Source organism: Centroberyx affinis, unplaced genomic scaffold, assembly GCF_046629955.1.
Source record: "Centroberyx affinis isolate AG114_WGS23_722 - 3 ecotype Tasmania unplaced genomic scaffold, CSIRO-AGI_Caff_v1 ptg001368l_1, whole genome shotgun sequence".
Classification (NCBI taxonomy): Eukaryota; Metazoa; Chordata; class Actinopteri; order Beryciformes; family Berycidae; genus Centroberyx; species Centroberyx affinis.
In genome coordinates this window covers 53,903-81,425 of record NW_027279855.1, presented here as the reverse complement: position 1 = coordinate 81,425, position 27,523 = coordinate 53,903, and the positions used below count along the sequence as shown (strand labels likewise).

General features: G+C 45.9%; 1 protein-coding gene across 3 annotated transcripts; it reads right to left on the bottom strand.

The window, feature by feature from the left end:
• Positions 1 to 389: 389 nt before the first annotated feature.
• fam222ba (family with sequence similarity 222 member Ba) lies at positions 390 to 27,523 on the bottom strand. 3 transcript variants are annotated; one of them, XM_071525943.1, is made up of 4 exons: positions 27,437 to 27,523; positions 8,594 to 8,721; positions 1,115 to 2,207; positions 390 to 1,030 (listed from the first exon to the last, which is right to left on the bottom strand). In XM_071525943.1, exons 2-4 carry the CDS (start codon positions 8,673 to 8,675, stop codon positions 415 to 417), a joined length of 1,791 nt encoding a protein of 596 aa, XP_071382044.1. In that variant the 5' UTR covers positions 8,676 to 8,721; positions 27,437 to 27,523; the 3' UTR covers positions 390 to 414. The 3 variants fall into 3 exon arrangements, with proteins under 3 accessions (XP_071382044.1, XP_071382042.1, XP_071382043.1); XM_071525941.1 differs by having other exon boundaries at positions 390 to 2,207; XM_071525942.1 differs by lacking the exon at positions 27,437 to 27,523 and adding an exon at positions 26,160 to 26,390 and having other exon boundaries at positions 390 to 2,207.

Sequence of the window (27,523 nt, the reverse complement as noted above, 5' to 3'; positions counted from 1 at the left end):
TTTCTTCTTTCTTCCATGCGTATGAAAACTTTGTGTAGAAGTAATGCAGAAATAATGCAAGATCCTTTCAGATCCAGGCACACTGATAGACAAGTATGATAGAGAAAAGAAGCTAGGAATGAACAACATACACACACACACACACGCACACACACAAGAAAAAGTTCCCTAAAGTGCCACATAAAAGCACTCATTAACAGAAAAAAAATGTCAATTGATCACTTGCAAGATTGATAAAAAAAAAAAGAAGAGGGACAAAAAAAACCTACTGCTTTTCATTAAATATATTCCTTTATCCTCTTTTACATTAGCGGTCATTTGTTTAAGTTATCAATTTAATTTTATTTCATGTCTTTCCTTTCTTAAGACTAAACAAAGGGTTTTTGATAACTGTTGTGTAGACAAGGCCATAGCTTATCTGTACCCTGGGTGCTGGATGAGAGCGGTTCTGCCGTCCCCGACCTCTGGACCTACCCTGCTCATGGGAGGCCTGTGCATCTTGCCCATCAACCCTAGATTTTGATCTCGGAAGTAGGGCGTCTGGAAGTCCCCACCCAAGTAATCTGCCGTTTGCATCAGATTAGTCTGGGCGGAGGAGGAGGTGGAGGAGGAGCCCGTCCCTAGCCTGTAATGGGGCGCCCCAGGGGGCCCACAGTCTAGCGTGGTGGCCCCCCCTGGGCCCGCACCATGGAATGGCATGGCTAGGTCCTGAGACCCAGAGCTGTCGCTGTTGGGTGTGGGCAGAATGCTGCTGTTCCAAATATGGGACTGGAAGTAGTGGCCATTGGTGTAGTGGGCCATAGGGCCGGGCATGCCGTTGTTGTTGACGGGGGGAGAGGGGGTGGGCTTCTCTACGGGAGGTTTCAGGGTGTAAGGCTGACCCACACACACCTCTGGGGGGTAGCTCATGCCCTTATAAGGGAAGCCGGGGTCCCGGGAAGGCTGCTTGCAGGGGTGGGTCCCACCGTTCTGAACATGGGGTAAGTGAGCCAACTGGTGCTGATTCCAAGAGCGTATTTTCTGCTGCTGCGTGTTGTTATGTTGATGTTGTTGTTGTTGTTGTTGTTGTTGTTGTTGTTGTTGTTGTTGTTGATGATGCTGTTGCTGTTGTTGATGCTGTTGCATTTGTTGCTGTTGATTCTGCTGTTGATGCAGATGCTGTTGGAGGTGGTGTTGCTGCTTCATATCAGCGTGGTAGGCAGGCAAGTGGTTCATAGCAGCCATGCTGGGTGGAGGGTGAGCCCCCACCGGGGCAGTGGCTTTCTCTGGGGGGCCGATAATGCAGTTGGGTGGGGGGAACCCAGGGGTGGCAGGATTGCTGTGCATGGACACCCTGGAGCAGGCGCTGATGAGCAAGTTGCGACTGATGGGGCTGGGGTTGGCGATCTGGCCCTCGCACATGGAGGTGGCTCCGGCGCCCTGGGCCCGAGCTTGGCAGAACTGGTTGATCTGATGCACGATGGTGCTCAGGTCAGCCTGGCGGCCCTGGTGCAGCCCGGCGGCCATAGAGAGCGGAATGGTTGAGGTAGAGACGGTAACGTTAGGCGGTGCGTCGCCATCTGGCAGCTTCCTGCCCCCCTGCAGGCCGGGAGGCGGCTGCTGCTGAAGGTGCTGCTGCTGGAGCATGACGGCAGGGGGCCCCTGGGGGTGGCCCAGGGCTGGGTGCTGAGACAGAGTCTGGGGTCTGGGGAGGCCCTGAGGGTGCTGGGCCATGGGGGGAGGGTGTCTGAGGCTCTGGGTCTGGCCCTGCTGCTGAGGGAGCATCTGTAGAGTCTGGGGGGGGGCCTGCGGTTGGAGGGGCAAGCTCTGCTGGGGCCGGGGGAGGCCCTGGGGAGGTGGATGGTGGTGATTTAAAGTGCTGGTTGAAGCCACTTGGTAGGGTCCGGTGGGGGGGTTCATGATGACCTCAGGGTGCAAGCGAGCCCGGGTGCCGTCAAAATCCTTGAGGATGCCTTTGACCATGGGTACCTTGACGATGGCGAGGAGGCCTGTCTTGGCGCTGGCCTGAGAGGGAGGGTAAGGGCTGTAGCGCTGGCCTGACGTATCCAGCCCGTTCACGGTGCGCCGCACGTGGTTTCGCTGGGGGACCTTGACGCTGTTGGGGAAGATCTTGATGGTGAGGGGGTTGTTGGCAACCTTCTTAGCATAAGCATCCAATTCTGCAGGGGTTGGAAACTGAGCGGATCTCATCCTTTGTGTGGTGTCCCCTGGGGTGGAGGACAGGACAGGACAGGACAGGGAGAGAGAGAGAAGGCAGGAAGAGACAAAATTAGGGGGGACAAACAGAAGCACAATGAGACAACTTAATCCAGGTAGAAGACAACATGGCACAAAAGAGCACATCAGAGGTAATCTGAGCAGCAGAAAGGAACCTGATTTGGGCAGTGTTCTCATATTCCATACCTCAGTGTTTCTCTCCTTAAAAACCATCACAGCTCCCATCTCATAAGGACCTCATTCCGCATCATTCTCAGCGGAATTGTTGCGGCCAACACATTCCAATCTATAATCCAATTTCGTAGTGGTGTCGGTGACTTTGAGGTCAGAAGCTTTTAGTGGTCGTAATTTACGTAGCATCCGGGCAAACAATAACTGTGCATGGGAGAGGGAGTTGCGCTGCATGCTACTGAATGACAAACTAAACAAAGAGTGAGCGAGGCAGCGACGGTCCCCTGTGGCTGCTGTGGGGAGAAGGAAAGAAAGAGAGACAGCGAGAGACAGACGCAGAGAGCAGAGCTCCATGACAGCAGACAAGTAATCAGACACAGCAGCAGTGTCTCTGATCTGCGGGAACACCTCCCAGGCCTCGGCTCGGAGACATTTGTTACACCTGCTAAGCACCACAGCTATATTTAACAATGCCTATGTGACAATGCGACCATGATTGTGTATTTGTGCATGTGTGAGAGAGAGAGGGTGGAGGGGGGGGGCGTGTTTCATTTATGAGCCTGCTTAAGATGCGTGTGACAAGATCATGCAGGTGTTGGCTAATGTGTCAGCGTCTTGTGCATAATGCGCTTGTTTTTAGTCTGAGTGGATATGATTGCATGTTTCAGTCTAACGCAGTGTACTCAGTCCCATTTTCTTCACTAACACAATAAAAGTCAGTGATAATCGGTTTAGAGACTGCTGCCTTTAGCTATTGTGATATGAGCGTTGAGCGGAGGACAGGCTCTTCCCCCTGCTTTCCGCTCTTAGTCCGCGTTCTCACTGTCCCCGTCACCCTGGCCCAGCCAGTCTGACCTACTTACACTACACAGCTTTAGGACTGAGTGACGGACATGAATACATCTGACCTGTGGGAAGAAACACTAGTCTGATTATAGAGCTACATTGAGTTCACTCTTTCATTGTATTTGAAGAGGGGGCTTTTCAGTTCAGTTCAGTTAAAATGGATGTTGTCATTACGGCATACAGGCTAGTTCTCTCTGTTCTTTAGTGAGCAATAATCTGAAATGTCAAGCGATGCTGGCAGAAGTGTGCGGTTTCATGTGGACGTGGCTGTTATGCTCAGTCTCACAGCAGGCAGACCGGGCTTGAGGGATGAGGCACAGAGCTGAACTGTGAGTGCTGACACGATGGCACCATGAGTTGTGCCAACCGGCTAATTAATTCCCGCTTTATTTGTGAACAGGAAACAATGGGTAGCGATGTGCAGGGCCGGTATGGGGTGGCACACAGGGGGCTGCTGTGACTAACTGCTCAGCCTGCTGATGGCAGCCTCATTAATGCAGGGGTCTGGGCCAAGGCGCTAGAGCTCAACACCCTCCATCACCGAGGCCTAATGTCTCCCGCGGAATAAATGCTGGGGTAAGCAAACACAGACAAATGAACACTTACACACGAGCACACAGACATGCTGAGGATGGACTTCACCTGTCAAACACAGGTAATGATTAATGACCTCGGTGGAAATGGCGGCGTCTCATCCAGTGACAGAGGCAGACTGAATAAAAACTAAGCCGTTTCATTGTTCCCATGTTTTGGGGGTATTACTGGGTTAAAGTCACTGTACGATGCGGAATATTTGTTCAAAGTAATAAAAATGGCATTTTGATAAATTATAATGCAAGTTGTTTACTATCAGTATGCAAGATATTTTTTAGAGCATATGAGACTGTGGCACAACCTCCTTGCTCTGCAATTGCTCTCAAAACCTCACGTCAGTATAGTTGTAAGGCAGGTAGTTTTAAGTAGGCAGTTAAATGGAAGAGAGTACTGTCAATTGTTACAGTGTATCCCGCAGTTCTTTGCATTTCATGGGAAAGGAATCCTCTACATAAAACTGGAATTGTGGATAGCATGAATGAATGTCAATGAGCTTAACATACAAATATAAAATGTGACATCCAACTGTTAAATATTTACATCTGTGGTGAACATCAACTAGCAGGGTTTTCCTTGCTTTCAGGATAGGCTCAGGTGGTAACTTAACTAGAGAGGTGGGCTTTGTGGGGATGGGAGATTTGATATTTGCTATAAGAGTACAAAATGACTGTGGCAATGTGGAGTAAAGGTGGAGATAAATTAATACAAGCATGCAAGACAGACTGATCATAACAGTCTAACTCCTGCGTCAGAGGTTCATTAGAGACATAAGCAACCTTTGCAGGTTTCTCTACCTATCAGTTTCCTAATTGGGTTCAGATTCTAAAACCTAAACAGGCTCTTGAATGGCATCACCTCGTACAAGCTGGTCACATGATAACTTTACCAGCTCATGAATTTAAGAGAAAAAAACAAAACAGAATGCATCATTAGTCTTTTAATGATATGGACCAAGCTTGGTTTAGCAGAAAATACATCATTGTGGAAATTATGAATAATGACATTTATGCATTTATGATAATAAATTAAGCCAAGTCTCCAGTTCAATATTTTTGTGGAGGAAATTGAACAAGGAAAGAAGCACTATATATTCTAAATGTACAATGTAGAGGCGAATTCAGCTTTGCATATGCTTTTAGAGTGAGAAAATTGAACCTAACATGTAGCAAGTATAGAAATTTCACACCAACCATATATAGATAGTGCTTTTACTTTGCCAGTGGCTCTTGGGTAATGGGCTTTATTGTAGAGTTGTGAGAGTAACATAGAAAGCGATGCCAATGCCTGGAAACTGACCAATGCATTAAATTGGAACAGGGATTATATTTTGTTGGCAAAACTAAACCAGCAATTTCAGTACAAAAGCCAATCAGAATGGAGAATTTAAAAGCTGTTGTAAAATGTATAATACATTACAGACAACACTGGGATCTGACTCCAGATTGAATGTTCCTATGGTCATTTCTTTGTGTTATGCCAAGACTGAACTTTTTTCCAATGTGAAATAGAGTAATGGGTAAATTAATGTTTTAGGATAGTTTCCTCCAACACTAGATAAAAGTAACCTTTTGGAGGTTTACAGAAGTATTAGAATCCTGGACGCTTTTGATTAAATTCCCGAGTATACATTATGGAAGCAGATATAGCTCATTAGTCATTCAACCTGAACCTGCAACCTAGATTAGTTAGGGAGCTTATAGCATCAAGGGAGGGTTAATGAGGATATGAGTGAGGTTTGTAGGCGGCTGCTGGTGGCTACAAGCATATCATCTCTCAGATCTCCAGCTAAGCACGTTCCCAGGGAGGGAACAGGGGAAAGAGGCCAGTCTGGCCATGCGTTAATTACCCCACTGCTAGCTAGCTAGCTGGAACGCTAGTGCACAGTCAGCAGGCGCTAATTAGGATTTCTCTTATTCAAACTACTGTTTTTATTGAACAAGGTTTAAACAACAGGGGGCAGGGGCTCATGCTGCTTTAAATGGCAATTTTCACACAAGAGCAGGAAATTGGGTCTGAGGCTTCAGTGTCAAATTAGATGTGTGAATTCAGTTCCTACATAAAGCCACCTCCTCCTATTTTTGCAGACTTTCATACTGGCTGAGCAGAACATCCCATATTGATGGCACAAGACCCTTGAAGAATGGAAAATCATATAAAAAGAGGAAAAGTAAGGTGGCTGCTTTTGATCTCAGTGGGGTCCCGAGATGTAAAAATCAGCGCTGCAGACCAGCTGTACTCACTGTTTGTTCTGCCTATAAGAGCCGAGGACCAAGGGCCATTTCCTGGTATCTGAGTCATCCTGCCCAGAGGACAAGCCTTTTTCTCTGTGCCCCACTGTCTCCTTGTGTACCTGATCTGCTCCTCCGGCAGCTCTTACATTTCACAGCCATCATCTGTTAACCGTCTCTCCCCGATGATAAATAAAGCAGCTGCCCTGGCCTTGCCTCTGACAGCAACCTGCAAGCTCGTAACTTTAAATGACTCTCCCATGCACAGATTCACCCAGAGGAGAGGAGGCGGTGCAGAGCAAGGCGATCTGGAGCTCTGGGTGAGAATGGAGGGAGGGGAAAATGCAGAAAAGACAAGTTTCTACAATGCAACACTCAGCATGGGAATGCATTGAGTAGCTGAAAGGATAGTGCTCAAGGATAGGCGCATGGGAACACAAATTGGAGCTAATTATGTGAACTCTCCCTCTAAGCCTTTTTTTTCTGTTTCTGTGGGAATGTGCAAGTCTATTGAATAAGGATTTCATGTGACTACTAGTCCCGGAATCTCACCTAATAGCAGTCAAGCACATCTCTTACGGAGTTAAGCTGTCACATTATCTTTCACGCTGGGTGAAAGATGGTGGTCTGGAGAAACGACGAGTCCTGTGGCATGTGTGGACAGCCAGGAGATAGATAGCAGTGCATTACTTAAGGGTTTAGGCCTGGTTGGGGCTGTGTGTGGCAGAGCATAGGGAATAGATGCCTCAAGACACAACGGCTGCACAGGACTCCAGACATCCTGAAGATGATTTACAGGGACTGGACAGTAGGCAGCAAGGGAGGCAGGCGACCTGAGAGTATGTGCATTTTCTTTTCGTTCCGTTTTTTTCTGCGGCACTTTGATAAAATGACTGTGTAAATTAAACACATCCCTGTGGCTTTTGACGTAATACAGCGTCTGTAACTCATACTTTGAAGAGCAGATGAAAAGGAAAGGCAGTATGGGAGAATGAAAGGGGGGGGGAATAGTTTTGAAAGTACATGTCTAGTACTGCCCGTGCTGTGTGATGCACGCTCAATCAACAAAATGGATTACAATGTTGGGCAGAAAGACAAATTGAACTCCAGTTGTCCCTACCGCTCTGATGTGTGTTAGTGTGTAACAAAGAGAAACACTCTAGCTGATGGTTGTACCATGTCACTAGCCTGCCTGGGTGAGGCAACAGACGCTGGCACTTAGCAGACTCCCTCACGCTCACTGATCTCCTGGGGGTAGGCTGATTACTGTGATTCTGAAATTACAGTCTTGATGAGCTAGAGAGAGCATTTTACAACAAAAAAAAAACTGCAGCAGAAGTGGGTCAGGCTGGGACTGAGTATCCACTGTGAAAGGGAGGCAGGCAAGAGAAAAAGGAGACTTATGTACACTTCCTATAGCCAAATAAATAAAGGTGGTCGACTGGATGAGAAATGGGTCTGATCAATAATGGACATATGAATCATGTCAAAGGCCCACTATAAGATATATACTTCCACAAAAAGACTGACAATATATGCAAGTGTCACTGTGTGCAGGTATCACTGGGACAATACCTACCATGAGGACAAAGTATTGCATGACTAAATGAGTTAAAAAAGGCTGAATAATCTCTAGTACTATTACAAAAGATTATTGATTTAGTCATTTCAGAACTTAGGTAAAACAATCTATATTTTAAGACTGACTGTGTAGGCTAGTGGAGATAATTTGAATTCAATTTGAATTCACAGTAGCCTAGAAAACACTGTTATTTCCCATTCATCAATTTGCCATGCAATATTTTGTTCCCATCTCATTGGTCACTGCCAATTGATCTCAAGTAGTGATTGCTCATCAAAATTCTCCAATGGTGTTGCGGCCCATCACACCCTACAGGAGTCAGTCTGGGTGTGTCAACACTGGAGTTGTAAAAACCAAACATATTAAATAATTGGGCTGGCTCCGACTAGTCTGCAGTTGAACCAGGAGAACAGATTGAGTCTTAAATTCATTCACATTATCATCAGGGCCAACCACTCATCCAAAAACTGCCTGAGAATCTGACAGCTGACCCTTCCTGATGGTGAAAATTAGTCAAGATGGTCAAATCCAAAATATAAATGGGGCAACAGTTTTGTAGTATCTCTGCAGCTTGTATCATCACAAGGCCGCACCCTTGTGGTACACAGGTCTTCAGGGTGGGAAAGAGGAGGACGACAGGAGAACGATGGAGAGAAGGATGGATGGGAAAACGGGAGGTAGCCAGTTCACCGTTCTTCAGCAAATTAATAGCATAGTTCATCCTCATTTTCCTTGAAGAGAGATCTATCGTGTTGGAGCACAAAAAAATTCTCTCTCTCTCTTTTTTGGTTTTAACACAGAGCTGTTGAAGAGAACCAGGCCAGGGTTGGCATGTGCATCTGATGTGGGGTGGGCAGCAGGATTTTAACAGCTTGGTTTGTGTGGGATGGTGGTGGTAGTTATAGTGTGTGTGTGTGTGTGTCCCCTTGTGTTGGCGTCAGAGCTCAGTACTTACATTTCTGAAGTCCAGTGTTCATCTGCGTGTGGGGGAGAAGCTGGAGGGAGAGGTCACCTGGCCCTGGCAGACAGGCCAGCATTTCACACAGACACTAATGCAACATGGGACACACGCTTCTCCTCACACTGCAAAGAGTAGAGGGAGGGAGAGAGAGAGTGTTAGAGAGAGAGCTAGAGAGGTCAGTAGTCAGACATAACTGCAGGGCAGCACATGGTGCATAGCGATACAGAGGCAGGGTCCGGACTAATAGAACTCTGTGGCCATCCCCGGAGGCACGGGGCTGAGGGAGACATAGTTACCTTTCAATTAGAAACTGATTCACACCTGGAGCATCAGGTAAGGTGACATTTGATGCCAATAACAACTTCAATTAAACATCAAACAGCTGAAGTAAAACGGGCAGACTGGGCCCGAGGGACTGGCAGCTTTAAATCGACTCGGTCCCTCCTCCTCGCCTTGCATGTTAGTCAGCTAGTTGGACCCTGCTACCTGCGCTCTACCTCTCCGCCTCCACCAGACCATGGCAGAGGAAATTAATGACTCCTGTACACTCTAAAAGAACACACTCGAGAGGCCCGGTGCTGACAAGTTACTAAGTCCTCGATCGATACTGCAGTCCCCTAGACCTCAAAGAGGCCTTTATTTTGGGGACATTAAACAATGGAGCGGGCTAGCGAAGCCATGAAAAGAAATGAATAAACAGGGCTACAGTTCCAATAAATGGCTGCCACTTTGTGCAATAACCTGATGTAATGGAGAGAGAGAAAACAACGTTAGCCATGCTCCACTTGGCTTACTGCTGTATTCAAAACACCACAGATGCTTGCTTAATCAGCACTGAAGAACAGTCAGGGAGCAAATTAAGTCTACAGAGTCCGCGCCCTCCCCTTTTGCTGCGTGGCATCTGAACAGGGTGGCGAGTGTGCGCAGACAAACACTGTCTATGAGAGAGGCAATTACCCACAAAACAACCTTGGCATGCCTGTCTGCCGCAGGGTGATGGCTTAAAAGTGTCTGCCCCCCCGCAGGGAAAAGAGACAAGTGGAGGAAAGAGTGACAAAGCGAGAGAGAAAGGTGGAAAGAGAGAAAGAAGGGCGGCTGGTTGGGGGGGGGGGGGGGGGGGGGTATGAACTTGCTTTAAAAAGCAGGAGCTCAAAAAGGTCAGGATGACAGCTCATTTAAATCCTCCCAGCGAGGGGAGAAAAAACAAGCCTTAATGAAGCTGCCAGTTCCACACAGATACCTGAGAGCTGTGCACCTTGGGGCGCTGCAGGGGCAGGGGCAGGGCGGCAGGGGGGAGGGAGGGAGGGAGGAGGGAGGGAGGGAGGGAGGGAGAAAAGGGTAGAGGGGGGGAGATTGGTGGGTGGCAGAGATGCAGTCTTGAGACAGATCTGAGGATTTGCGGGTGTTGTATGCTGCGTCACCCTCTCCGTTGCCCAGCCTCCCACTTCTCTCATCCTCCTCCCCATTCCCTGCTTCCTGATTTACAGCCTGGACCGCCATATGGCAGCAATCCCTGCCCTCGATTCAATGTGTCACCATGCATTAACTTTAATTGGCCTGATATGTTATTCTTTTCCCCCGGCCTTGGAAGGATTTTAGGTACATAGCGCCTTGATGTCAGCAGGCAAGATTTCCAGCTCCCTCTCATTTATCAGGGTGCCAAGATTTCTCACAAAGATAACAGCAATCTCTTTGACAACAGACAGGTTTGGGATGGAAGAAAACTAAATATCAAATACAACAGAGTTTTTGCTAGGGGCTTCAAAAGCGAAACAGTGGCAGGAGAGTGAATTGATGTGAAAAAGAAAACACCAATATAAACCTATCAGTTCATTTGTTATAAGAACACACATCAACACACTACAGGCAAAAACAGCCAACAGGCCATCCTCCCACCCCCTTCCATCCTCCCCCACAGCGCCCCTGAATGTCAGAAAACTGTGCAGTGGGGAGTGCAGCGGCAAAGGTCAGCCTATGGTAATGCCCCAGCTGACACTCTGCTTTACAGCGGAGAGCAGGAGGAGATGAAACCAGACAGACAGAAGCCTGACGTCTACCGACTCGCCTGCCAGCACCACCACGTCTCTCTGCCACAGCAACTTCAAATATACATCACACACCAAACACTGGCACTTTCTACAAAGGCACACACACCCGCAGAGGCTTTTTCAACACACAGACTATTTGTATACGGCGCAGAAAGACGACTCCTGACAGGGCGTCGAGCCCAGACAGGGATTGAGCCTCCTAAAGTCAGAGACACCTCTCTGCAGGTCGCTGTAGGCATCCAGCTGGCCAGGCTGCTGACTTCTGCTGAGTCCTAATTGCCCTCTGAGCACCAGGCGGGGGGTTTAGGTCTGGTCTGCCTGGAGCTTGATTCTCCAGCCATCCAGCCAGGTAGGTGCTACCCTAACAGCTTACTAGCCTTTGTGATGTGGAGACGCAGCCCCTCCTGAGTGGAAACAGTGCTTCGTCTACGGAGGCCCGGCCGAGCAAGCTGGGCAGGCCTGTAGAGCAGGGATTGGCCTGGTGGAGTTTAGCCAGGCGTCTCACACTATCAACCCCATGCAGACAGACACCACAGGGTTCTCAGGGTATTAAGGGCCCCCGTGACTCGGCAAGTATCCACCAGCTACTTATAGAACCGTAATAAAAGTGTGTGAATAACTGTGTGGCTTTCATTATAGACAAATAAAGGCGAGCAGACAATGCAGGACTTGAGCAAGTGATGCGCATGGCTTGTGTCATGTGTCAAATTGCTCCCATAAAAGCTGACCTATATTTTCCTCTCATTCCTCAGTGGGGAAGGAGAGAAAGAGAAAGCCTTCTGAGGAGTAAAAAACACCACGCAAAGAAAGAGAAGAAGGAAGAGGGTAGAAGGGAGCCATTTAGAAAATTATACCAGCCAACTATATTTATGTGCTGATTGCTTTGATCAATATTTTCTCCATCAACTATGATCTGCTTTTGCTAGAAATTTGGGAAATGTGGGAAATGCATCGGGCTAATTGCATAGGAAATCATCTACGAAAACATCCACCAGCAGTAATGTGAGAGGAAAATTGAGAATCGTGCACCAAAAATAAGCTCATTAAAAGGAGATGCGTACAAGAACATTACTGGAGAACAACAACAACAACAAAAAAACAAGGTGAAAAAGTCTGTTTGGTTACTGGTTGAATATTAGCAGCTATTCTATCCCAATTAAAAGCAAAAGCAATTAGGAGAACCAAGTCACCATGTTGTACATTGCTTGTGCTAATGGCTGAAGGAGAGGAGAGCGGAGGAGAAAGCAGGCTGCTGTTATTTAATTGCATGTTTACCCCCAGGTTATGGGTCTGAAATAGAGCCAAGAAAAAAAATGTTGCTGTAGAAATTCAATGCAAGTCCAGTGTGTTGATTCTCTCAGGGACAGAGAGAGTGAAATTACTTTTCTTTGCAAGCTGAGCCTCTGAATGGGAGGTAAAGAAAGAAAAGGAGCAGGAAGAAGAGAATAGCTTTTTACCCTTGAATACCAAGCCAGAGCGTTCCGTCAAAGAAAGGAGAAAGAAAAAAGCCTTGGCTCTTGTGCACGTTGGGAAGAAATGACTGTTCACATCAGTATGGCCTTCATTAGCCCATCAGGCTTTACAAACAGCAGAGGCGGAACAGGATTTGCTGAAGCAGGGCTGTTGCTAGCAGAGGGCCCACAGGCATGTTAGGCTACCAGGGCTGGTTCGCGTTCTCACACAACAGATCCTGATGACTCCAGCACATCCTGAGGTGTTCAGGACAGGCAGTTTGCTTTTTCAGCCAGCAGAGACCCCTCATCAACCCGGAATGCTATCTCACACAAAAAAGAGAAAGGGCGTGTGACTGGGAGATGGCTAAGATAGTGAGTGGAAGGTGAAAAGGGAGAGAAGTCAACCAACCCCAGCCAACTCGCACACAAACCAAGAGTCAGTAAAATACTGGTTCCAAACTTGCAAGACAGAGGGTGTCAGGGATAAAACTGTCAAACAAGGAAATTGCTGCAGTAGTGTGGGAGAGAGGAAGAGAGCTACTTGAAACTCCTCTCCTTTGGAGAGAGGGAGGGGTCTGTGAAACAACTGGGAGACTGTATGAACGCTCAGAAAGCAACTGATGAAAAAGTGACAGTTCCCTGAGGTGAAATGGTGGATACGGAGGGGAGAGAGACAGCGTGCCCCTAGAATAATGCATAGTCCACAGTTGGATAGGCTAAATCTTTGCTTACGTGTCAGATACGGAAAGTCTGTTTTACAATGAGAGCGCGGGCTCTTAGAGGTGTGTACCATGAGACTGACTAAGAAAAGGAAACACGCTGTATGAGGCCTCTTCTTATCAGACAGTGGCCTCATTCCTGCTCTCTTGTCTCTACATCAGTGGCTGAGAGCCTGTGGCCCAGCCCCCTGTATGCCGTCTACGTCCACTGCTCCTCGCACTGGGAATGATGACAGTGGTGGTGGTGGGAGAGGGGATGAGAAGATATGGGGCAGCGTCCTGGCCCAGTCTCGCTTCCTCTGCCAGGGCTATGTCATGGTCATTACCCATCCACAACGGCAGGGCTACAAGGACAGCCAACCAAGGTCTCAGGCTATTCTTCGGCTCTGGGTCACTTTCACTAACAGCCACTTAAGCCCACTTGGCTTCCCAATGCGCCCCACAAATGTGGAAGGTAGGACTAAGTGTGCATGTGCTCAGCCATGTCAAGTCTGGCAGGGGTCTGAAGAGGCAGGCCAGTAGAAAGTGTTGGCGGAGTTGCATGCACGCCGGCAAGAATGCCAAAATGCCGGGGCCCTACCCATGCCATTTGACAGACATGTTTACACCTAATAGAAAATGCAGTGTGGATGGCCTGCCAAAACAGAAGGGATCCAAAGTGAGGGGTGCCAGCCTAGTTATTTATTTATCTGCCGCAAATCCATCCAGAGTGCAGTCAGAAGCTGGGCATGCCTCACTGAGGAAAAAGCCAGCCTACTCTCAGACATGACAGTCCTAAACCACTTGGGGGGGAAAAAATCTGACATGTAGTAAAAGAACAGGAAAGCAAAGATCTCTTGGCCCAGCTCCAAAGCTTGCATTTGATTTACTCACACGCTCTTAATACATTTCAGCCTAATTCTGATTAACACATGCAACAATTCAAATTAATCAGGGGCTGCTCTAAAACCATCCATGACAAGGGTCTGCGGCTGGGCCATTCCTCTCCCAGCACTGCAATTAAAACAGAGTGCGACTTGGCAGTTGGAGTTGGAAGCGCCCAGCAAATGTTTAAAACATAGCTTGGTATATTGGGTATGACAGATGACAACAGTGGAGAAACACAGACATGCACAGGAATGTACATAAACACCATAGAAGAGATTCTTTATCTTCTGCAGAAACCTTAGCCCTCTGCTAGCCATCAGATCACACCGAGAACTCAGAGACAGCGCTCATACATATGAGAGCGATGCTGTTCCTTTCATGTCCTCGACGGTGCCACATCAATGTTATCTTTGCATATTCCCCCTTATCACACCAGGCAACAATGTGCCGGGTCACATGTTGCCGTGTCACAGATGCCAGACTGTGGTGTTTGGTACCGCACTGAGCAACAACCAGAATGGCATGGTTATAACAACACTGATATACAGATACTGGACTAAATCTACTCTGTGTGTTTGTGTGAGTGAGGGTGGGGGGATTGTACTTGTGGTCATAGAAAATGTAAGGACTCCTGGTGACTGGTTTTTCGAGTTGCTTGTGGTGTGAATGCTTGGTTATAATTCACATAGTTGTGGTACAAGCAGGCAAACACAAGCAAACCTAAACAAACAGACTAGCCTGTGATTAACCGATCCACTGCAAAGATTTTCCATGTGAAAGAAATATCCACTCAAAGACTACATGTGAATTGGATTTCCTGCTCTGCAGGCAAAAATAACAACTCTTAAATAATTCTGACAACAAATTCAATCCACACACTTAATTGCCAAATACACATTCAACAGTTCATATGACAAAATTGTTATGAAAATACATTATAGCTAAGTAGTACGAATGGTTTATTACATAAAAGCCCATCACTGGTTTAAAAGCAGTCTTGTGAGTAGCCCATTCTAACTATTTGACTGTGTAAGGCAGCCAGGCCTTTCCCTGGTTAGTGGGAAATAACTCAATGTGCTGAGAGCTAAAGCACGGCAGCATTGTTCCAGCTGGCGGAAAATAGGGAAATGAAGATGGAGTGGTTTGATTTCATTTGTGAGCAGGTGCATCCATTTTGTGTTCTTCCCCACACCCACCTCGCCTCTCTCAGTCAAAGCGCTTATCAGAAATTGGACACCCCAGTGACAAATTGAGCCTGCGATTAAAGGGAGAAAGAGGAAAGCTTTGTTAAGTGCTGCTGATTGGGATCCCAGGCTGTCCTCACATAGGAATCAGAGGTGTGTGTGTGTACTTGGTACAGAGCCAATAGCAGAGCTGACACCACCACCACCTCCTCTCCCATTTTCCCCTCTCTCCAGGTGTTCCCACGGCTTACATTTCTGCTCTGAGTACTCAGCAAACAAAACCAAATCAATGCAGCTGTTCCTCCCTCCATGCTAGCCACATACACACACACACAGGAAATGACACAGGAAAACATAAATACACACCAATATCCACCAATGATTTTCCCCTGCTGGAATAATGACCTCCCCTAGTATTGCCAGAACCTTCTTATTGACATGTGCGCGGTGTTTAACAGAGAAAAAAGTAAGTCTCTGTGTGTTTGTCCCACCCAGGCCAGTATTATTGACCCAGCATTAACCAGCCCTGGCCTGTTTGTGAGCGCGGCTGGGCTTGGTGTGTCAGGCTGGGCTGATTTAGGAGGAGGGTCAGAGCAGCTCTGCTAGGCAGAACTGTGGGAGCGCTGACTCTCACAAATCATCCTAAAAGGGCTTAACGCACAAAAACAGCCACCGGTGTTACACAGGCCTAGTGTGGGAGATTTATCAGCTGTGCCATTATACTAACCGGCCTCTCTCTCTTTCACATGCATATATACAGACTGATATACATACATACATACATATATACACAGAGAAGAAATCCTAAATGTAATGCCAAATATGCCAGGTCCCAAATGTGTATTAGGGGTGGGAGGACTCACTCAGTGAATTCAACCTTTTACAATTCTGCATCAAAAACATAAGTAGATCAATTTTCTTCAGCCTTATTGTGCTATTGTATGCCGACGTTGCATGCAAGCTATTGGTTTAACTTCTGGAATGGAAATGTGAGCACTGTCTAAATCTGTGTTAGCTTAAAAGGGGAATACCATCAATTTTTAAAATTAAGATGTTATAATAACCTAGGGCAGCTCAATCATCATTTATGAGCATAAAGGCGGTCTACTAAAAAAAAAGAAATTGAGTGAACCAGAGCTTTGTGATCGACTTTAATATTATTTTTATACGTTTTTATATGTTTATGCATTTATAAAGCTCTTGTGACAGGCACAATGTTCCCAGCTTTTATGTTGGCTCTTTTCAATGCAGGCCAAAGAAAATAGTACTTACTAAGACTCTTTGGCAGCACACTTGTTCTGTTAGTAAGTGTGGATTATTGAAATGCAAGTCTGATGAGTATTCACTTCATGAACTTGTTTAATGTACTGAATCGGTCATAAAAAATCGTGCTGCATTGAAAACGGTTATATAATGGAACTGTAGCCATACGGATCAAAAACAAATCGCTTCATACCAATTCTCACCCCTGCTGTGTACCTGCTCAATACAAGCTGATCCATCTCCATTCTGTGTCTGTGGAAGGTAGGTAAGGTCAGCCGCCTCCATGGCAGCTCTGACATTCAGTCTGGCCTCCAGCGAGACCAAACGAGTCCCCCTCACATCAACAGACCAGCCAGGAATAAAAGAGCTCTTTCTCTCCCGGACGGGGTTGTGTGAGATGTATTCGCTTTGCCCCTGGCGACACACAAGACATTTTTGGTCTCTCCTTCATCTCCTGTGTGTATGTGAGAGTCTCTCCACCCACGGCTCATTCCCCAACAGACACCGGCTCCGGGCCCCGGGCAGCCAGCCGGTGACTCTGAGGAGAGCCAGGCAAACACAGGCCCGGCATGGCAAACATCTCACCCCTGTGTCTGCATGGGAACATCTGGCCCTCCCAGGCTCGCAGGGCCGACCGCACCCTCAGTCTGTCTGACTGTCTGACTGTCAGCCTACATAGTGTGTTTGTGCCCATTAGTGCTGTCATGATACCAGAAGTTTAACTCCAATACCAATACTAGTTTAATATCTAAAAATTCAATACGACTACAATACCACAGAAAAGAACAAAAATGTCAGAACAACCACTATGCTTCATTTCAATTAGTTGTGTTACCAAATTGACTTGCTTTATAGCAACGTCTGCACAGGGTTGGATGTATCCATCTTTGTCAGCTCTGTAAGATAAATAGTTCCATGTATTGCTCCTGACACCAGTTTGTCAACCAGTTTAGGTGAATTGGGATTCAGTTCATGATGTTCAACTGTTAGACTCTGTTGAATTTTGTGCTGGCTGCTGCAGTCCAGCTTGTAGAACACAACTGGAGAAAGTAAGGAAAGCTTATAACATTCAATATTGAGTTCAAACTTTCACAATAGTATCCATGTAGTATCGAAATTTCAGTTATTGTGACAACACTACTGTATATGGCTAGCCCTGAATCCATAAAGCCAACTCAAAATATTACATTTATTTTTCTAGCCTATATCATTGAGATGGAGCCATATAAAAGTAATAGAGTTAGCCCAGCTGATCAGAACTCCTTTTCCTCTCTCTCTCGCTCGCCTCCTTGCATCATGCCCGCTCATACAGATCTCTCCCCCGGCCGTCCAATGATTAAAGACTGATGAGGCATGCTCAAAGGTCTATGCCATTGAACACAACATTAATGCACCCAGCAGCAAATTTTTTGCCATCGACCCCCGTTCCCTGCAATAAGGACAGAGCCATCAATCAGGGTGAGATAGCCGACACCAGACATGGGCTGATGAAGTAGGGGACTTTGGAGCTAATGACAAATGGATCTCTCAGATATGGTCACACAGTATACTATGACAGTCCGCCGAGAACACTTGACCTTTAGGAAAATCCTGAGCCACTTTTCACCGACACCGTGTGATGCAAAAATGGAGGATATGCAAAGTGCTGCTGCTGTTAAGAATGTGCGGTCAGGTTATTGTGTGAGAACTCGTGGGTGTAGCTGAAAGCCACAGAGCCTCCACCCCATCACTTTCAGAGCTGCCCCTGGCCGTGCCCAGCCCTCCTCCGTTCTCACACTCAACCCTGGGAGTGACCTTCAGGAGGCCTGCTAGTCCTGCTAATTGGGGTCTCTAAAGAGCAGCGCTATCCACCCCCCACGCTGCACTGGAGGAGGGACTGCGGGGGGAAAGGGAGGGAGAGATAGCAGGGCCCGGTGTTATCCATTTTGTGGGAAACAGACAAAAAAGTGGAATTTGGGTTTATACACTGAACTCAGAAACACTGAATGAAACTTGGGCTGCATTGAGGGGAAAACAGTCAAATAATTGAGTAATTTGCAGCATTAGTGTTGAGGTATGCTGGTAAACAGAAAGATACCTCAACACAACTGTAACATAAGAGCAGTATGTGTGGCAGAAGGGTTGTGCATAATGTACATTATGTCTGACCCTTTCACTTAAATAAGAGTGGATATTGCTTTTCATCTTCCTGATACTTCAATGAAGTTAGACATTAAGATTTAAAGGCCAGATCACCAAGAAGATGTTAAGTGCTGTGGGATAAAACAATAACAGTAATCAATATAAAACAATTATGAATAAATACTACTACTACTACTCAAAGTAAGCGTGGTGTATGCCTACTATAAGCATAGATATGAAAACAAATTATACGATTACCAAGAAAGGAGAGGGAGCGTGGGTCAGGTAGGTGGATTTTTATCTCTAGGCCAGCAGGGTTGATGCCCTGCTCTCAAGAACATGGAGCAGACAATGACACAGGTGATTTAGTGCAGCTATGCACCGGCCTTGCCAACACATCACCATATCAGGGCCACTTCCTATCAGTGTGATCACCACTCAGTGACCCAGGGGAGGAAAATCTACAGGAAATGATTCTATAAAAAGAACAAGATACTAAAACACTTCATGTTAGGATAGAACGAATTAGGTGCTTGCTAAGAATGTGTTTAATGGTAAAAGACACACTATGTTGAGCATGAAGGAATTAAAAATACATACAGTGAGCCAAATAACCAATTTAAAGCCAGTCAATGATAGATTCAATGAATGAGACTTAGAGTAGGGATGGTCATGAATAGGAAGGTCTGCATTTAATTTGCTAATCCATCATTCTAATTGTACTCACTAACAAAGAGAGAGGAGAGTGGCCAGGCATTCAGGAGCAATGGAGCATGTTGCAGGGTGCGTGTGGTTCTCCATGGAGCCAGCGGGGCCGCGGCCCTTGGCCCTAAAAGCCTGGCCGGCACTGGGGTGAATGGGTTCTGACTAGCTCAACGCAGGCAAGACTAATCCCTTCATGTCCAAGGAATTGTTTAACTACGTTTGACTGATTAACCCAAACCTCCAATTCCGCTTAGAATCTATTGGTTCAATCAACTCTCTCTCACTCATCATGCTGCAGTGTGTGGGTGGTGATGGTGACGGAGAGAAAGATAGAAAGAGAGAGAGAAAGAAAGAGAAAAACAATGGGGGGGGGGCTGTAAAACAATCCATTTGGAGGAAGCATGGAGAAGTCAAAAGGACAGCTTTTTTGTTCGAGCTGCAATTCTCAAAATGCACATAGCACATGAGTTCTTGCGAACCAGCTGTCGCTAGCATTCAAAGGTCAAGAGAACTCTTGCCTTGAGAGAATTCCAATAGATACTGTAGAAAGTCAGCAGTACCTCGGTGTGTTAGCATACTGCACTGGTATGTTGGTTTTTGCCAGCTTCATGGGAAAAGGAAATTTAAGGCACTCTTCCCTGCGTCGAAAAGAGGTTGCCAGGAAGATTAACCCAGCTTCCTTTTATAGCCTCTGACAAGAGGTTAAATCACATATTACACCGCCTGAAATGCCTCCGAGTAATTAGATCAGGAATATTACTCTCTCTTTTCCCCCTTGCAGACTGCGGCTGATCAAAGCCTAATGATGGTGTCAGTGCCATGGGCAGTGCTGGCTGGGTAAATCTCCCCATCGGGATGGCAATCTGTCAGGCCCACTAGCCCTGCTAAACAGCACAGGACATGAGAGTGCAATGGTGCTTGACACAAAGTAGACTAACTGCACCAAATATTAAGCCTACAAGCTCTCCATCAGCTGCGCACAAGTCTTTATACACCATTAAAACTCACAGTAATCGTTACACATCTCTTTGTTTGTTTTGGGTCTAGGACTTCATGTCCGTCTTGTTTATATGTACACACAGTCAACTGAGATGTATACAGTGAAGGAGATGTTGGTGACATTTGTGAGTTTTATACCAATAACAGTGAAACCCATCCCCAGAGTATCTGCGCTCGTCCATGCCAAACTAGATCTAAGAAGCACCTGGTCCCTTGATGGGGTGAGGGGCCTATTGGCTATTAATTACAGAAAGCCGACACGCTGCGCAGGCAAACCCTTGCAATGAGACCCTGGGACGTCAGATACAGCAAGACGAATGCTTCTCTGTCACAGAGCAACATGACCTGCCTCAGGACTCTATACACACAAGCACTTTCAAGTATGCCTTTCAAATTGTGGCCCACCCTTCTTCCTCTGCCCCCACCCTGTCTCCCTCTCTATCTCAATCACATTCTGCGGATGTTACAGTACTTCAGGGGATATTTTCTAATGCAAAATGGTTGTGCAGTAGCATGATAAAAGTTGACATTTTCCTTTTCTAATTCAATGCTTCCTTTGTAAACAACCTCGCGTTTTATGCAAGTGCACACACACACACACGCGCGCGCACACACACACACACACAGTACACATAATGGTCAATTTCATTATTTGCTCCAAAGCTCAACAGGCGCAAACAAAAGGGGGAAATGGCAGGAGATATGCCAATCATTTATCGTTGAAAGATGTCTGACAAAAGAGTCCCAAAAAAACAGACAGCTTTTCTTTCCTGTGGCATGTACCATGTCACTCCTCAGCACAACCGGATCCTGACAAAAAGGGGCCCCTGACAACAGACTCCCGCAAGAGGTCTGACCCCATCTTAACCCCATACAGGTGGCATAGCACTAACACAGGAAGCAAGAGAGCTATTCACAGGATACTGGGTAAAAATGCTGTTCTCACCCAAAGACCTGCTTTCAAAGATCATTTAGAATGACACAAAGGCAGCTCATTGCCAGTAAAGTGTATTCTGACCTACTGAAAAGCAAATCCCCTTGAAGACTTTAATGGTAAAGGCTCCTCATTCTCAGTGTAGACTAAAAGCATCTGGTTAAGGGGGAGCTTTGTGAGCGTCACAAAAACAGCCCAATGTTAGATAAAACTTTAAAACAGTGTAGCAACATTAATTCAGCCAAGGTTGTTAATCTGAAGTGTTGTCAGCAGATTGTAGATGTTTAGTAGTTGTGGTTCAAATTCAAAAACGCATTTTAAACCCTCTCAACAATCTACATAGCAAAAGTTGCTCCTATTGGGCAAACAACAACCTTATTACACAAGATAATCTTAGTACACAAGGTAATATCAAGTGTGATCTTCCACAGAGTCCCGGGGAATTGCTAATGTGACTCCTGTCCAATTGTTGTTCAGTTGAGTCCATCTACAGAGTTGAACTATGAACTGTGATTACAGCCAACGTCCCCCCGCAGAGTGACAACTGCATCTCTGCACATTCCAGGAAATGCAGCCAGCTGAAGACAGCAAATACATGGGAGAGGAGGAGACATAAACAACATAAGCTAGTTTGAGCATTGCACCCTTGTTTACTGTCTCACTAAGTGCATTTCATCCCACTGCTTTCACAGCAGTGGCAGTATTTCAGCATGCAGTACAGAGGGGCTGCTGATGCCACGGGTCTATGTACAGAGGGCTCAGTCACAGGCTGGAGAGACTGTTTGGACAATGTAGGTGTCAGACACACTGCCTGTCTGGAATAACGATTCAGTTCAGCTGCTAAGAGAGACCGTCCGGTTCCATTATAATGGAGGTTCAATAAAAAAAAGAAAAAAAGAAAAAGTAACCGTTGCCTGTTTTTGGAGTGTAACTGTTAATACTTCAGAGGAAGTTCTGCTTTGTTTGAGTTAGTACATTGCTATCAGTGAAAAAGGCCTGCATTTGCTTCAAACAGGCATTGAATGACATGCCAGAGATTAGCCTCTGAAGGTCACAGTCTTAGCCTATCCTTTCAGCCGCTTTTCACAACACAACCCCGGGCCCTTTTGAACAACAGGAAGAATGTCATCTGGTTACTTTTCAAGGCACGGAGATACCATTCACTGCGGCCAACAATGGCTGCTAACAGGACCAGAGGGTTAGGAGGTTATAAAGGGCCCCATTCTAAGCGCCGCTCGCTCTCCAGCACACTGCACGCACACAGAAAAACACACCCACACACTGAGGCCTTGAGAAGTGGCGCAGCCGATGATAAACTGAGGCGGGTCACGGCAAAGTGCCATGGCACTGACCACTCACCTCAGTAGCACTCTCAGTTCTGCCGCCGTCCCTCCCCAGCACAGCACTTAGCACCCTGAGCATGCCTCCAAGCCCCCTGACTGCTCAATCAGGCCCTCAGAGACACTAGCTCCTTGTCGACTCGCATGGCTTTGTCATTTTCGACTGTATGATACACTAAACTCCTTCCTACATGTCATTATGTGCTGCCTAAGATTACAAAGAGCAAGAAACACTTTCTTTTTTCATTACAAAATTTCCACAGCGACTCTCTTGGCAGGAAAATAACAATGTACAAAAACAGGGATTTCAAAACCCACAAAGACATGAATTTCAGGATATTCTTGTTGGAAGAGGGATGTGGGAGGACTGGGCTTACAACTAGGCAAGAATTATGAAATGCATATCAACAAAGAGTGTGGGCTTATTTATAACAGGACATTAAAATGGGCATTACAAAATATCCAGCAAGGTACTGTAACCAATTGAAATTTTGGTAGAGTACCATTCGACTCAAACACATTAAAGCCAGTGTCATTTCAGTGACTCGGCCTCAACAGAAATCACCTGCTGTTATTCAGGTTGTAATGGCTGTCAGAGAGCAACACTCCACAGACTACAGCCAGTGCTGAAATCCTTTACCAATTTAGTCTCACATGAACCGTTTGAAATGTTAAAAATAAAGCCCAATTAGCCAACAGCATTTTACATCTCCTCCCTCTCTAATCCTCTGGTAGCTTAGCCTTATCTAATGTCTGTGCCAACTATGACACTTTCAGCTCACTCTCCCTCTATCCCCTCCACTTGATCTCCCCTACAGCTTTACTGGTGCTTTGTTGTGGCATTCTTCCTGACCCCGCAGACCGGGTCGGGCTTGGAGCCTCTCTGGTGGTGGCTAATGATGGCCAGATATGTACAGTTGGCATGGATGTTGGAAAACTGTGCAGCAATAACAGACCTGTTAATGGCATCTATTAGGATTACTCCAAATTACATGCGACTTGCCAGGCAACCTCTTGTTACAGAGGGCATGGTGAAGGGGGTCAGTGATCCGATTGAGACGGCCTTATCTCGTGCCATAAACAGATAACAGTATCTACTCAGCTCCTCTGATGTTCCTGTGAGATGGAGGTGCATAAACAACCCCATCGTCTCCAGTGGCTCTGACAACCCTGATCAGACAGAGATGCCGTCCTAGACCAAGCCTTGTTCCTCCTGCTGCCGACTGCTGTTGTTGCCATGTTGAACGTCACCAGGAGGCTTAGATTCTTCCATGATTGCCCTGAAGCTGAAGACACAACAATTTCATAAAGCCCCGTGGTCTTGGTGTTTGTAACGCTGGGTTGCAGCACTCCCCAGCTTGAGGCCTCTGGTTTGCTGATTACGCAAACTTCCCAGCAAGAGCGGGGCTTTTTGCCCTAATTGGACCTGCCGGCTAACATGCAAATCCATGCAAAAAAAAAATCATGAAGAACATAAAACAGTAGCAAACAAAGATACAAAGAGTAACTTATCAGGCCTATTCCCTGCAGTCCATTGGGACAACATAACACAATCCATGTGAACCAAACTAAACACCATGTAACAGCAGACCCACAGCCTCTGATTTGGATGTTTCACATGGCCACATTCTTTACCCCCAGCCCGACCCCTGTTTTTGACCCTTAAACTGATTCCTGACATTGCCCAGTCACACATAGGCTACCAAACATCTGCCCCCTTTCTGAAAACAGACTTGTACAGCTGAGAAGACACCGCATGGCCTGACAGCCAGACTCTCCAAGTGGTGGGTAGCTGTGTAGGAGAGTGTGGGCTGACAGCTGCACTGGTGACTGGAGGACGGAAAGGTGAGGCTGGCAGGCAGATAGCCTCTACCTGGGAAATCTCTGTCCTGCTGTCCAGCACAGGGGGCAGCCTCATTTTGCAAATGGATGATATTCCAAAAATGCTACTCATCTAAAACGACCCGAGTGAGGCAAATAACAATCTGCTAGGCACATAAAATTCACAAACAACACCTGCAAGAGATTTAACATACACAAGCCCCCACTAGAATATGAAAGGAATAAATGTATTGCACTGGGGAGAGTGCATGGTTACAAATTTCCAATTCAAGTACCGTCTCTAAAATGCAACATCAAATGACTGGCTTTGAATAAAGCAAAATGAGCGCCAGCCAAGTGGCTCATTCCAGCACAGAAAATTATCGCATCAAAAATATGCTGGTTAGCCGAGCTATTTCACAGTAAACAATCACTGAATCACGATTGTTACTAATCAATGTATTTTAATGAGCTCCCAGTGAATCCCAACAACAGCTGAAACATCACAAAAATCTGCTGAAGTTCTCTTGGTTCATTCTTTGTACCTTGTGATCTGTTATTCATAGCCTAGCTCTGAAGTCTCCAAGACATAAAGTACAGCTTTGATGTTATCCCCTTATTACTGCTTTTTGAAACAGACCTAATGTTGGGAATCAGTACATTTGGACATCACAGGCAGAGCCTTCTGCAATGCAAAACAGCTGGGCTACAATGTAAGGTGCTGTGAATGATGCACTGTGTCTCTGTAAGGCCAATCACCCATATCTGTTTTGCCATATGCTTACTAGGAGCGAGTTTGACACAGTAAGGTTAGTGTCTAGCAAACTGAGTAGGTGTACCTATCACATTCATACTCTGACTACTTTCAAGTTCCCACTCAAGCCAGCTTAACCATGTAGGTGTGTAGGCTATATTCTCTACACTATGTTGGATATTTTTTCTGTCATGGTTTCACCTAGTCCACACAGGCAACCGTTCCAAAAGGCTAAATTAGCCAAGACGCTGCAGATGTGCTTTAGTGGAAATTAGGATCCTCTATCCCAGTTCTAAATCAATACATTCCTATATATCTGTCAGTGGTTGGCTGAAAAAACATGGCAAACACGCTTTTCTATCAGTTTGCCCACATCAAGAGACTTACTTTCCAGTGACAGGTCAGACAATCAACACATGACTCATGAACATAGGAGGGGAAACACTTGGAAAGCCATGCAGTGGTCTAATTAACACATGCATTAAAGTGGTATTTCGATTTGTTGGAACACTTAAATTTTGTGGAATGCTGACCAGCATGACATGAACAGATGAACTGGCTGCTCCTGACATGTGCACTAACCAGTATCCAGGCTTATCTGATAAGTGCAAACAGACAAATGATTTTCAGACAAACAGAAGCAAACAAATGTTCATGAACCCACACAGGAATTTATTTTTTAAAAACTACAGCTGTTATACCAAAGTGATTTTTTAGCTTTAAACACTAAGCTGAAGGCCATGCACAATGACGAAATCTCTATGTAATGAAAGAGCTGTTAGCCTTTGCATACCTATATCTTGTAGTTAAAGTCACTGCTCATTTTGATCTCATTCTTCTGGATATTTGAAAGACTTCCGTCTTTAGAAGTGAAAAGCATTTTACAGACCAAGAGAGACCTGAAAGTGATTTGTTTATAACACCAAATTAATCTTCATTGTGCTGGGAAACATAGCACCCAGATGCAAAAAGGATCCCTTCTACACGATAATTGCAGAGTCAAGGGGCCTGGTTTTCTCAGTCAACAAGGTCTGAAATTTAATTATCCACTCTTTGGGAAATGTAGGGCAAGACAGCCACACTGCAAAACTGCACTTTTTGGGCGAGCAATGTCAGGCTCTTGTTTGAGTAAGCACAAGATATCAGCCAGATCTCCTCCCTGCTGTCATAAATTAAATAGCCTTACCTTTGTCGTGGCCAGGGAAAGATAACACTTTGAACAACTGTCTCGCTTAGATAACTTCATATTTCTGGGCAAAGTTAGACTTTAATTGTTCATCCCACATTCCGCCTAACTAGTTTTTTTCTTCGATACAGCGTTCAACATTTCATATTCTTATCATCATCTTACCTTGTGCGACGTAGTCAGTATCACTTCCATAGTCCAGTCACAAAAATATTGCTACACTGCGGTATGTTGTCTAATCATATCCGTGAGGCTTTATCACACTACAGACACTACAACAAGCCAGAGACGGAACAGCCAAAGATAACACAAATAGGCTGTAGCAGAATTAAACTGATCATCCCACCGTGCAAGATTAGGTTTTGAGGGGGAGAAAGCATCGATAAGATCCCATTAGTTAAGTGCACTCTTAGGATTCCCGAAATTTGATCATAGAGAAACCTTTTCCTTGCAGACAACGAACCATTAGACGTTATGGCAAAAACCTATCCTCCTCCTCTGAAAACTACTCCTGCACTCCTCAGTGGTCGAGGTTGTGCGGCAGGATAAGCACGGTGACGTCAACCTTTTGTTACCTTTAACACTTGCTTGCTATTGCAGGTGGAAAGACTTTGTTCCCTGTCATATCAAGGCATACTTGCGGATTCACCGAAATGAAAGATACGCGCAGAACATCTGTATTACGGGCGGAGGCGAGTGACACTACTCTAAATTTGGATGTCCGTCCATGTCCTAATGAGTATATCGGATACTAAGCCGTGGGAGACAACTTGATGACAGCCGTACAATACTTTGAAAGCACAAGATAGCCAGACTCCAAACTTCCCTCATAGCTGGTTTCTCCCAGCTTCAAACCTCCCAGCAAAGGAACTTGCGATTTCTTTTGACAGGAGGTAATGTTACTGGTAGCAAGAAACTACCTGATAATGATGATGATGATGATATTAATGTTAATAATGCTTTGGCACATAACAAACAAACCTATGTTTTCTGCAAATAGCCCCATGTCACTACTTCTTAACCCTCACTGGTAACACACAAAAAACTAACTAGCTAACCAGCTCAACAACACAAGTCCAGTTTCATTCAATGAATAGCACATACTAGATATTAGTTAGTCGCTCCTTGCCTGTTTGTGTCCGGGAAATATCTTTGGCTCACAAGAGACGCTCAGGCAACATACATTTACTGTACATTTCTATACTGTAGAAAGGTCAGATACAGACACCTGCAGGTTGCCAGTGTGCCAGCTGGGCTACCTGGCTGACAGACTGGCCAGGCTTCTGGCTAGCTAACCTAGCCACAGTTAGGTAACGACAGTCTGAAACATACACACAGCTCCATTGTTGCCTTCCCAGCCTTTAAAATTATTTATGGCACAATTTACGAGAATGTCATAGAGTATCAGGCAGCAGACGTGTTTTAAAGATGTAACTACTTACTCTCCGTTTACCTCGGCGAAAGGCATCGCTTAGTACGTCGTCATGGTTTAAAACGGACAGATTTTTTCCCGTTGCTCTGCGTTGCCG

Excerpts from the sequence above, each read along its gene's own strand:
- fam222ba (XM_071525941.1), bottom strand. The coding sequence starts at position 8,675 with ATGCTGGCCTGTCTGCCAGGGCCAGGTGACCTCTCCCTCCAGCTTCTC. Across the intron at positions 2,208-8,593 it reads GAACACTGGACTTCAGAAAT|GGGACACCACACAAAGGATG; the intron begins GTAAGTACTGAG and ends CCTCCACCCCAG.